Raw genomic sequence first — 12,418 nt, 5'->3', positions numbered from 1 at the left:
CCGTCTCTAACGACTTAACTCCCCCATAACGCGTTTTCCTTTGTTCCATTATCTCTAAAGTTGTTAAATTTTCCTTATGTGTTCATGTTGCTTCAAAACTAAACAACCTGGTAGATACGATGCAATTTAATCGGTGAATTTGTGTATGAAGTACATGTATTACACACACAAAATACATAAACTCTAACTACACCCTGGTAGTAATCCATGATGCGTTCTCTCCGACATCCAACGTTCTTCACAACTCAAGTTTTAAATTTAATTCTTGTAAAAAAACATATCGTGAGCGAGTCTTACAAGCTGCTTTTCTTTCCTCGCCAGGTCTGGCCGAATGAGGCACCGAGTTTGCACAGTCAAGATTCCGTCAGCATTGATCCAAACTGGAACCCGTGGGCTGATGGCCAGTCGAACACAGGTGATCACTTAAGTGCCTCATGTGAAATGCGTTTTGCGGTATATTACTTACCGCTTTTTCTGTTTTTTACATTTACTAATCGTTTTATTCATATAACTGCACGCCATGGTCGTTCACTACTGAAAACTAATGGATCCGATACTGAAATGTTTAGTGTACAGTAATTTATTAATAACACAAAGGCTTATAAGTGGATTCATGTCTTAATTCGAATGAAACAAAACAATGTGATTGAAACAGAAACAGCATCAGTGAAAGTTAAACAGTAACTAACAAGGTGAGCTCCTACCGCGACAAGGCAGTAACACCAACTGCCGTAAGAATAACTACAATGTAAAGCCACCATGCGCTCAGTGACCTGTGACCGTTTGACCGCAAGTAATAGAATACTTACACAATAAATAGGTCATAAAGTTTTTACATCAAAATGCGCTTTAGCAAACTACCTGTTAATCTTGACAACGCTTTTATCGTAATATTACATTGCGTGTAGGTCACTTGACAAATTCGGACGCCGATGGTGCATCAAATCAAGAAACCCTTTCCATGGACGTAAATATATTCGACGAAACTCCAGTGGACGATTCGCCCACCCTCTTCGACACCATCGGAAAAGGTGAGAAAACAAAACACACTATTTTCTGTTGTTTTCGATCCACGTTCGCGTTTACTATTGCTTTTTTTCACACGCCATTACCGTTGAGTTTTCAATTTCCAAACTTCGCCGTTTCACTTTATTTTAGTCATACATATTTTCGAAAAGTAATACACCACGTCTCAAGGTCGTTTTATTTTTGCACTTTTACGCATGTCGCCTGACAAGAGGAATACGTTTTTCGAAGTATCCAATATCCAATGGTGATTTTAAAAGCCCAGTGTAGTTATCATAGGTGTATATATGTGTCTTTGCCTGTGTGAGCGCGCGTGTTTGATTCTTTCGATATGTCCGTGCAAATGTGCGTTCGCGGGCCTCATTTAACCACGGTTGGTCGCCTGTCTTGCCAGCCGTCAATGACCGCGTCCAGCCAAAGCAACGAAGAGGGACCGAAGACATAGAAGATAAGGGAGACGCGATGGACGGATCTGGCCAGTCGCTGTTTTACTCCGACTCTCACACCCTTCCAATCTCGCCCACCCCTCCCGCCATACCGGCGCGGGTTGCACTGCCCCCTAAACACCTGAACCTGTTCGATATCGACTACCTTTCCACGCACAGCGACTCTTCCGAGATCACGACGCCGTCGCATAACGGCGAAACCGTGCTGCTGGACAGCCCGGTCGCCACAACACCAACCACAACTTATAAACAGCAGCACTCGCCCGTCAAATCGCTGTCGACGGCACAGCCAGCGCTCGTACTACAGCAGACGCTGCCCGCTGTCGAACAGTCGTCCAAAACCCCGTCACAAATAAAACAACAACCATTTGAAGGCACTAGCCCATTGTCGCAACACAGCGACGTGCCTTCCCCAATCCTTTGCCGCCCAAGCGGCCACCTTACTAACTCGTCACCACAGAGTAGCTGCCAGGCCCGCCACGGTGAGTTTTCTTGTTTCGGTTTGGGGATGTTTGTTTGCCTGCGCTACCGCACTGCACTGCACTGCCCTGCACCCAATGCTCAACACTTCTGTGGCTCGGATTTAACACTTGCATGCGTTTTCAAGTAGCAACACGTTTTACACCTAACCGTTCCTCCAATCAATCCTCCTTTGTGTAAACCGTATCCGTTCGAATTTGACTGTCATTCTGTGAATATAATTATACGCGACGGATATCCTTGTAATTATTCATGAATTTAATGTCTTGGAACACCCATTGCATGCAACAAGTTAATTTGGTTGTTGGCCTAACTGTCGGTTTGCCGGTTTCAAACTTTGTTTTACTAACTTTGATTTGTACTAACATCCGCAGTTTTGCCTGGTGAATGGAAAATGAAACTTTCCGAATTGTCTTTGTTCCATCGGGGTTCAGAATCTGGTTTCATTTTTTTTTTTGGGGGGGGGGGGGGATAAATTTAGATAGCCATTCATCACGCTCTTGAAGGGATATTTAAAACGCTATTTATGCGACGTTTCGTTAAGGGGCTACTGAGATATTTTGTGCTGCTGAAAAACCCTTTTTCTCCAAGTTGCGTGATGCCTTATTCTTTGTGTGCTTTCTGGTTTTGCCAACGGAAATGCTTCTTGGTTTGATATATCAAATATACAGATAGATTTCTACTGATATATGGGTTTGACATTTCTATATGCATTTATTTATGCATTTATTTATTTTTGGTGCTTTGCTGTGTGAACGTGTCCGGACACCAGTGTCACAGGCTTTTGCTTCTACCGGTGTGTTCGAGCCGGCTGCGTGGCGTTTGTTTGTTTGGTGTGTTTTACATGCATGAAGGGAGTTTGTACTTACAAAAGGCACCACGACGGGCAAAATCTATAGGCCAAGTCGCCTTTACAGGTGCTATCGTAGTCGAACTGAAGATGGTTTTATAAGGAAAACACTAGTAGTTTGATCAAAACTAGACTATGCGCGGAAATACCGGATTAAATATATTTAACAAATGAGCCTCGCTAATACATTAGGGTGTTGTTTTACAGGTGAAATTTTGGAGGGGGAGTCCACCAAAAGTGTAAGCACGTCACGTGATGACGAGCAGGACGGGCAGCTGCTGCTTGATGACACCTCGCTGTAAGAAGTTTATTTAACTTGTCACCACTTTGGTTATTTGCCTTTAAAATGTGACAGAAATGCTCTAGCTTGTTTTTTATACTTTTGTTTGTGCATATTTGAAAATTCACATTGGTTGACATTCTAACTTTTATCCCGATGACTTGGGTTTGTGTTTTTGGTAGGATGTCTATCGGTATCGAAATGGGTTGAATCCTATACTAGTCACATACTTACTTATCTAATGATAGGGGTGCTCTTGGTGCTGATCCGAAATGTAATTGTTGTAAACAATTAAATTAGCCTTTGCATTTCGCTATTTCAACTTATACGACATTTTGTCAGAAAATAGTTTAACTAAAGGCAATAATTTATGACTAAAAACTATTTAGGTCACCCTTAAATAATTTGTTTTTTTTCATTTATCTTTGTGAGACAAATTTATTTTTAGTTGACCTCCCAAAAAACATTTGCTATATGAACATTTTGCTATATGCCTTACTACCAACTGCCTATAATATCTGCATATCGGTATTGGGTTAACTTTTAACAGTCGTCGACATCCCAAGTTTCAAGTAGCCCAAATTAACCGCGATGAAATAAATTGCGAGTTCACAAAACTTAAATATAATCGATAATGCAAGGGAGCAACTTGTAAACATAACAGAAACCAGTCGACCGACTCGCACCAGTCCGAAGATCGACCAGCTATCGTGGAACCGAGTAACAACGAAAACAAGTCGGAAGACGTCGTCAGTTGCCATAGCAACAGCGACCCGCCTCCCAAAGAGGACAATAGCCTTGAGGAGCGGGATTCTGCGGCGGAGGACAGTCGTAGCTCCTCCGTAACTGCATCTTCCGCGGTGGAGGAGTCCGTTTCCATGGACACCTGTGACGTGGACATCACCCTGGATGTTGTTCCGGAAGACGAGGCGGAGTCCTTAGTGCTTAACGACCCCGATCCACCGGGGAACATCCAGCTTCAAAACTGCAGCACTCCTCAGCAAGGTGCGCAAAATGTGTTTTTATTTAAGTAATTTTAATGTTATATAAATGTTATTTTAGTTGATGAGGATTTAATGCTGAGTGAAACAACTTTTGTTTTTGGGTGTTTTTAGTCTATTTTATAAATTGTTGTCTTCATTTGATTAAATTGGTCACGTTTTATAAAACTTTATAAAACATAGTAACAATAATTTAAAAAAGGAACATTTTTATTACGTTACGGTTCTTTGTATTTCATTTATTTATTGTATTCAAGTCGCAGTACGGGCGATGTTTTCCTTTAATAATCAATATTATTTAGCAGAGTAAAAATGCGTTTCTGTAAAATAGTTATAACTCCGCCACTAGCTTTAAGGGTAACCATTCACATATAGTTTAAAAACTTTTCTATGTATCTTTCATTTTAGCCTCTACTAGGACGTTTGAGGACAGACTCAACGACACCAGCTTTGAGGGCGAGATATTGCCGCAAAGTGCGAAAGGTAAAAGTTAAGGATTTAGCAGAAATCCGTAATCAACTCTACTCTAACATTACGTCAAAGACCTCACACTGGGAATTTATTTGCTGTTCCTTTGACTGAACGCAGATTTATGCTATTCACTTACGAATTATCATTTTGACATATTTAATGTTTTTCTACATATTACATTGGCTACTACTTCGCAATTTTCGGCACAATAATGTTCCAAGTATTTTCGAATTATGTTTACGAAACGCCCATAAATACGAAGCGTATTTACGGGTGATTACTAAAATCTGTAGGAAAGTAACTTGCGGAAAGATTTGGCAAAACCAAGACATTTGGTACCTGGGCGTTACCTGTGCTGTTGGACTATAACATCAGTAGTTGTTTGTAATGTAAACTTATAATGGTCGTCTATTTCGTTCACTTTCAATATCGACTAAGTTAGCAGTTAGACTCAAATAAAAGTTGATTCAATTTGATTAATTGATGCGTCCAAGCGAAATTACATCTCTGTAAGAAGTGGTCATTAATCTGGTGTTGGCGCTGCGCACCCCTAATCGTCCGTATGAAAGTTTCAAGGGATCCGCGCAACATCTTTTAATCTTTCCAGATGAGTTATTTATCGCAAAACCATTCCTATACTGCGAAATACTCCAAAACGACATTACTCAAACACCTTGATTGTTGCAGAAATCGACATGGGCGACTGCAGTATAATGGCTGGCGGGCAAAGGACGGGTTGGTTCGCTGACGTGGCGGTTGCTCTCTGGCGCCGCTTGCTGGGCGTGTTGGGCGACATCAACCAGATCGTGAACCCCGACATTCACAAGGAGGTCTTCAGCCATTTACTCGAGTTCTGGGGCATTCTTTTTAAGGTAGGTGTTTGCTTTATTATTGGTAAAGTATCGATCTTATACTCGCATAAATTGAGTTTTTAGAAACAACCTAAAGCGGTGGACCATTAAGAGCGTCGCTTTATCTGAATATTCGCTGTTTAGTATTTAAAAAGGAAAAATGAACTAGGAAAAAAACACTATAAACTAAAAGTTTATAAATTGCAAAGGCTGCCGGTCTAGAAAGTTGTGTGGAATTAGCTGCAGTGAACCTGTCGAGTCTTATTTTACCATTATGCTTGTTTTTAATCAATGTATCGAGCATAGTTTCAGTCAATTGTAGTTCTCCAATAGGAATCGTAATGAGACGATTAGAAGTTAAACCGTAACTTTATTACATTTTTGACGTAAATGCGGATATTTCAGCAAAGTTTTAAAACAATCCGTAGGTATGGAAAGTAAGTTCATGTAACGTAATTGTGCTAAAATATTGGTATTTACCGTGTTTTTGTACGCCTTATAAACATAACTAAACTTTGTTAAAGTTCTGCAACTTTATTTCACGTTTGAGCTGATTTAAATGTAACAAACCAACAAATATTTTTTTGGTTATCAACTTGTCACTAAGCATGTTCGCAGAAGATTACCAAGATATTTTAAAAAATAATGTTTTTCACCTGGAATAACGAACCCAGTGTATTTAACGCGAGTATTTTTTTACTTCATTCCTAAGATTTCTTCTATGGTAAATATAATATACCCATTTGTTACGAAACATCAGTTAACTACAAAATACCTTTTAAACATTTGGTAGTTCTAAAAAAGCATAAATTAATAAAAAATGAAAACAATGTTTGTTTGAAGCCATTTTGCTATATAGATACATGACTACCTAAAGAAATAATACAAAAAAACATTGGAATTTAGTTGTACTTGGTTACGAACAAGTTTGTTAAGCAGCCGAATAATGTGATACTAGCCTGTGCAAGGAATAAAACCTTACTTCTGGTCACACACTATTCCTTGACACTTAGCAGTGAGCTACCTTCGGGATATTGATATAAGGTTAACCTTGATTGACCTCATTGGATATTTTTTTCTAATACCAGCGCTCTTACAATGATGAAAATAATCATACAGTATATTACAGTTTTCGAAGAAATTTTAATCTTCCAACATCTGCATTGAAGGAAATTACGAAATATACAGTTATACACCTGTCATTATTCGTTTGCGCTCGCCCTATAACATTTGATTGGCAAAACTAATAACGATAGGACAAAGCGTATCGGCAAACGACGCACAAAAAATCTGACGCCACACTATAAGGCTGCATTTGAAACGAGCTCTACAAGGCTTAACCGTAGCGTTTGTCACTTTTGGAAAGTTGCCACTCGCATGTATTAAAATTTCGAAGCAACCTTATCCGTAAGTGCGTTTTGAAATAATTTTTAGAGGTTGAAATTACCAGGTATACGCGCTAGTGTTTATTTTAAAATCCCAAGGTTCCGATATTCTGCTTTGGTATCTCTAGACTTTAGACATTTTTGTTAATAATATCAAAATGTCTTAACTGTTTGTGCGCATATTTTACTCTTAGGTTTTTTAATTAAATTGATATTTCGCATATTTACACCAAGCTAGTGTTTTCTCGATTTCGTAAAGTTTATGTCATACCTACCAGCAAAACATATCGTTATTCAGTTATTAATCTTGCAATAGACAAACGCCCATTAAAAAGTATTTTTTCAACGTTTAACAATAGTGAATAAATATATACCTTCAAATGTTTACCAATATCCATCTAACATTACTGACCCCTGCAAACAAAACGTCTGATTAGCATATGGTGGATGATGAATAGCAACGAGCAAATAGAACCACAGCAGATAAAATCGATGGGCTGTACAACGAAGCAACATCACTAAAACATTCTGTTTGTAAAAAAATCGCTTCTAGTCGGCGCCTGAAAACAAATTTATCGTACATGACCTACTACATATAGCACTATGTATATTTGAATGTTAAACGTTATAACTTATAATAGGAATGATTTGAAAAACATCAGGAACCTTTTTAATTGGAAATCACTTACCTTTTAAAGTTGTCCTAATCCCGATTTAGTCTACACAACAATTTGGTCAACATTACAATAACTGAACCCTGAGAGAAAACAACACTAGCTTAACACGTGGTCGTGAAGTTTAAGAAATAGAATGCTTGTTTATAAATTGCATTTTTTAATGAGGCAACACATAAATGAGTTTATCCTCTTTTTCCTTTTTTCCTTTTTCCTTAAATATATGTTGTATCGACAATCCTTGTATTTGTTCTTACACTCTAACAACGTCTGATAAAATATCAAAATGTACTCGTACTATACTATCTGCTGATCTTGAGCGACAAATCCAAGTCCTTCGCATTTGAATGCGTTGAAATTGCTGCGTGTAATTACTTGGGGGTTTTGCGCGCGCCATTTCGTGCATTTTCTGTCACGGGAGCAGATACGGCGCCGTTCAGTGGTTCCGGGCCGTATAGACACAATCGATTTACCAGCTGTGTTTCTGCCCATTGTTTCACCTCTTGTGGGCGGGTTCTAAATAGACCAGCGCTTCAATGGAATATGTAATTTATGGATTGCTCAAATTGACAGGAGCGCGTTATATCTCCTTCGCTTAACCTGTTGCGGTAGAAGGAGCGTTGTCTATACGCCATATCTTTACCTGTCGCCAGTCGCCCTTTCGTACGTAAGCTGGACAGGAGTCGGTCACTCAATATTCGCCAAATTAATAATACATATATATCGGCCTTGTGTAACCGGCCAGCGCTTGCTAGGTTCGAAAACTGAAAGTCACTCGTTATAGCTTTATTGTGAGTCGTGTGAAAACGGGTGTAGAATGCTGTCAGTCTTGAGGAGGTGAGACAAGTTCTTTTCTGCAGCGTTCTCAGAAATGCCGTCAGTAAATTTCAGTCAGGAGTAATATGGATTACGCTATTGTTTGTATTCTGTTTAGCTCAAATGTTTATTCAAGTGTCGTGATTGGTGAGTAACAAAGTGTTGCCAGATGTGTCGATTTGTTCCAATGTGGGTTTAAAACCACTTGCCAAAATATATTCTTCAGTTTTCCGATTTTAGTTTTCTTTTGTTACAAAACAGAATCTGTAAAACTTATATTGTTACAAAACGTCAGCCTCACGATTTAGAAAATCAGGATGCAGCTAAAGTTCTCGATATTTGTAGATGTTGAAGTCGTTTGCTGAAAATGAACGTTCGTTTAATGGTTCGACTTTGGCTAGATATTCTCAAAGCGCTTTTTATCCCTATAAAACGTTGAATTAAAAATCACGCGCCTATTTACCCAGACCTTTAAAACCCGTGCGTCAACATTGCGTACCCTCAAGTGCCGCCGCCTATGTTGAACGCTGTCTAATAATTACCCCTGCATGCTTATGGCTACGACGAAATGCAGCGTGGGCCGCAGTTACCTGCTGAGCAACCTGTCACTGGTCTCAGGCCAGACGTCTAATGTAAATATGACAACCACTTTTTGCATTTCCTTAATCACCTGCTGCTGTGTGCCAGTGCTAGTTGTGAAGCTCTATGTGTGTATTTTTGCTGTTTTACTACCATCAGATATCAGCCCTGTGCAGTTTAAAGGCTATTGTTAATCTGCCGTCTGTTTGTTTTGAATATAAAATAGAATGCCTTTCCTGCCATTCAAAGATGCAGTGTATGCTCAAGCGATCTGATTTTAAAGTTGAAGTTAAAGATGAAGAAGTTTCAGATATATATCCCGTGTTATAAAAGATTAGAAAAAAAACAGTTCTATGGTGCAGTAAACTTCTATCCAACTGATTTCGAAATATAGCGAAATGCTAACATAATATGGATCGCTCAATCGTAGATAATTTTCACTTACATATCATCATAAGCAAACGACAGTGCAAGGACGTTTCAGACCCAACTAACTGATCAGTTGCTTGCTATTTTTTAACATCAACCCAGCAGTTTAGGGAATGCTTATTTATAAATTGTAACTGCGACGACAACGACTTGAGCTGCGTCCAGCTACGACCAGCATGAAACGCAAGCTCAGGGCGCTGTTCAGCACGCCCAACCTTAGCGCGCCTTCCCTCTACGAGGAAAGCTCCTCGGCGGGTCAGAGCAACTTTGGCAGCGTATCGTCGCTTTCCAATGTAAACACGGGTTCGAGCTCTACCGCCACCGGCCGGACACAATCTGTGGCGATCGACCGCCACCACGTGTCCCTCTCCAGTGTAAGCGGGGGCGCACATGAGGATATTCGACGGAAGCACGCCGCAGCCTCCACCCTTTCCCCGTCTTCTTCCTCCACTTTTGACTGCGAGTCAGAGGTTTTCGAGGAAAATGAAGATGTTGATTCCGAGCAGCCTTCGCCGCTCACCAGCGACCTGAAGTCTCCCACCTCGATTGGAACGCTGCCGTCTTGGTTCAGCAGGCAAAACCGGACGTCAATTGCGCGTCGCGAGGCCAACGACATACTTGACAATGTACAGCGTAGAACTTTGTTGTGGGTTTTACAAAACAGATAAAGTTGAATAAACTGATAACTTACAAAGCTTTGTTATTAGTTAAAGATGGTGTTTGCTGTTAATTTTTAAATAACGTTACGATAAATTTGGATAGGTTTCACATGATGTTCGCGTTTATGTGCATACCGTTATCAAAATCTTATTTACCTGAACTTTTAAAGCGAGTTGCTTTACCTTTACTCATTATTAGCAAACGCCAACAATAGCTTCCCTTCACATATTCAGTACTGACATCCGATTTGGCCGTAAGATCTCATCTACGGTGCAAAGCTCATGACACGATGCTTCACGTGGCCAATGACGACGTCCCATGACGTCATGTTTTGTAGCCAAGGCACTCTTTAACAGGAACTGTTCACTTACGCCGTTTGTTGTTTCCACGCAGATGCGACAGAACTTGGGCCTGACAGGCGAGAATCAGACGCTCACCGATTCACCAGAGCTGGTGCCACCCCTCACTATCACCGCTCCCTGGGCATTCAAGGTAGGTTTGTTTTTGTAAATTTGCAACGATTTCATAATAAACCGGTGCCAGGGCAACCTCTGAACTTTTAAAGTTGAAATGTTGTTGTTTTGCTTTGGTATTAAAATATGTCTGTGTCAAGGCGGCCTCTGTCGTCCGGTTTCTTGTTTCTTGGTTAATTTTCAACCACCTCTGTGCCTGTGTTAAAGAGGTCTTGCTAGTTGTCGTGTCACATGTATACCTTTGGTAAAATGTAGTACAAATTGTGATTTTGGTGTTTAACATTTTTTGTCTCCAGTCCCCTCCTATCGATGTTTGGTATGATTGCTTTGTAATAATGTTATTTCAAGTTTTATTACTAAATTAGAAAAAAAGGTAGCCTAAAAAGTTCCCTCCATGACAGTACACTGCATAACGAGTTGAAATGTAGAGAACTATAGTAGAAATATAAAAGCCTACATAGAATTAGGTCCATTTGTTGAACTTTTTGAGTAACTATTTATTTTTTCTATATGGGATTTGATATTCCTACTGTGTCCAATATGAACAGCGTTACCACAACGTCTTTGAATGTCCTTGATTGATTTTCGTATTAAAATGTCTTTGAATTTTTTTCCCCGAAAATCTTGAATAGTCTCTAAATTTAGTTTATGGTCAGATTGACTCATGTGCTTAAAATGTGCCGTTGTAAAAGCGATTTTTTTCGATTTGTTATTATGTTGTCCATGGTACTGTTTTGTTTTTAAATAATATATCTGAAAAAGTAATTTTACGTCTTGAATGTCTTTAAATTATTTTCATAAAATTGTGTGGCAATGGCAACCCTGTAAAACATTCAACACTACATGGTTAATTTGAATACTGTTGCCACAGTGTTTATGCTTTACCTTGTTTCCTTAACCGGTTTACTGCGCACTTTTATATTTTTAGACTATCGATTTGGATCCAGTTTACGACTCTGTAAAGTGGATTTAGGAATAACCTACTAACGTTTTTGAAAAAATGCATTTGTATTTTTAAAATGAAACTGACGTTGTTGTTTGGTTGTTCAAGGCAGAGCGAGAGTAAGGCTTAAAAAATATTTTTGGTTTAGTGTGTGAACATTGTAGTACCTTCTGGGTTTTAGTTGAAAAACTTGTAGTGTGTAGTTTTAAAACAAAATTATTAACTGATTATTATATATCAACTTACTGAAATAAACTTTGGTATTTTGAGAGTGCACCACCTGGTTTAAACAAATACTTATTTTTAACAAATCTATAGCGTTTTCCTGTTAGGATATTTTAAAATTATGAAGTGTATCCTTGATATGTCTTATGAAAAATATAAATATAATGTCGTTCGCCCTAGATGATAAACCGTTGTAGTGTCTTAATGCCCATTTTCTCGGCTTTGATATTTTTCTGTAAACCCGACATGAATCGATAACTTTCTTGGGATGTTTTTATCCTGTTTAAAATTAGTTTTTTTATTGCCCGTTTAACGTTTAGTTCTAGGTCAAATTTAGTTACGTCAAGTTAAGATTGCAAAAAAGTGATCAGTTGCAACAGTAAAAACTTTAGTGTAGGTAAAAAGTTGTGTGAGAAATATTCCCGTACAGGCACCAAACAATGCATTTCTTCGTGGGGAACTAAACATAAAGTAGCTTCCATCAAATCGCCAAGTGTACATTTCTGCCAAATGTTCTGAACCTGGAGATTGTCTTGTCCAGTGCAACCGCGTGATACGCTCAGCTGTAGCAGGGTCGTCCCGACGTAAAGTAATCAAAGCAACTAGTGTCAGTTAAAGTTTATGGAGCAATTGGCTTTACAACACCGCCGGGGATAAGCCGCGACGACGGCAAAACCCTCAACCGACGGACAATCATAATTTTAAAGGTTGTCCGAATGCGCATGTTTTTGTTTTTAACTATATATCTTGGGTCTGTTTCGAGACGCGACATTAGCGGTCAGGACATATTGAAAATTGAAATGTTTATCTGCGTACAATTTCGTGTTGC

The 12,418-nt window shown here is 39.2% G+C and overlaps 1 protein-coding gene across 1 annotated transcript in view; it reads left to right on the top strand.

Annotated features, from left to right (window-relative positions):
- The window catches only part of LOC146167878 (ral GTPase-activating protein subunit alpha-1-like), a 50,770-nt gene that overhangs the window by 16,814 nt on the left and 21,538 nt on the right, over nucleotides 1-12,418 (top strand). The window contains exons 24-32 of the mRNA XM_083386160.1: nucleotides 322-415; nucleotides 909-1,031; nucleotides 1,421-2,070; nucleotides 2,544-2,601; nucleotides 2,995-3,100; nucleotides 3,747-4,087; nucleotides 4,492-4,566; nucleotides 5,242-5,426; nucleotides 10,342-10,440. Coding sequence (XP_083242286.1) covers nucleotides 322-415; nucleotides 909-1,031; nucleotides 1,421-2,070; nucleotides 2,544-2,601; nucleotides 2,995-3,100; nucleotides 3,747-4,087; nucleotides 4,492-4,566; nucleotides 5,242-5,426; nucleotides 10,342-10,440 — 1,731 coding nt within the window. The remainder of the gene's footprint in view (nucleotides 1-321; nucleotides 416-908; nucleotides 1,032-1,420; nucleotides 2,071-2,543; nucleotides 2,602-2,994; nucleotides 3,101-3,746; nucleotides 4,088-4,491; nucleotides 4,567-5,241; nucleotides 5,427-10,341; nucleotides 10,441-12,418) is intronic.

This window comes from Ascidiella aspersa, chromosome 1 (genome assembly GCF_963924565.1).
Source record: "Ascidiella aspersa chromosome 1, kaAscAspe10.2, whole genome shotgun sequence".
NCBI classification, from domain to species: domain Eukaryota; kingdom Metazoa; phylum Chordata; class Ascidiacea; order Phlebobranchia; family Ascidiidae; genus Ascidiella; species Ascidiella aspersa.
Note: the sequence above shows the minus strand (reverse complement) of the source record. Positions and strands in the feature narration are given on the sequence as shown.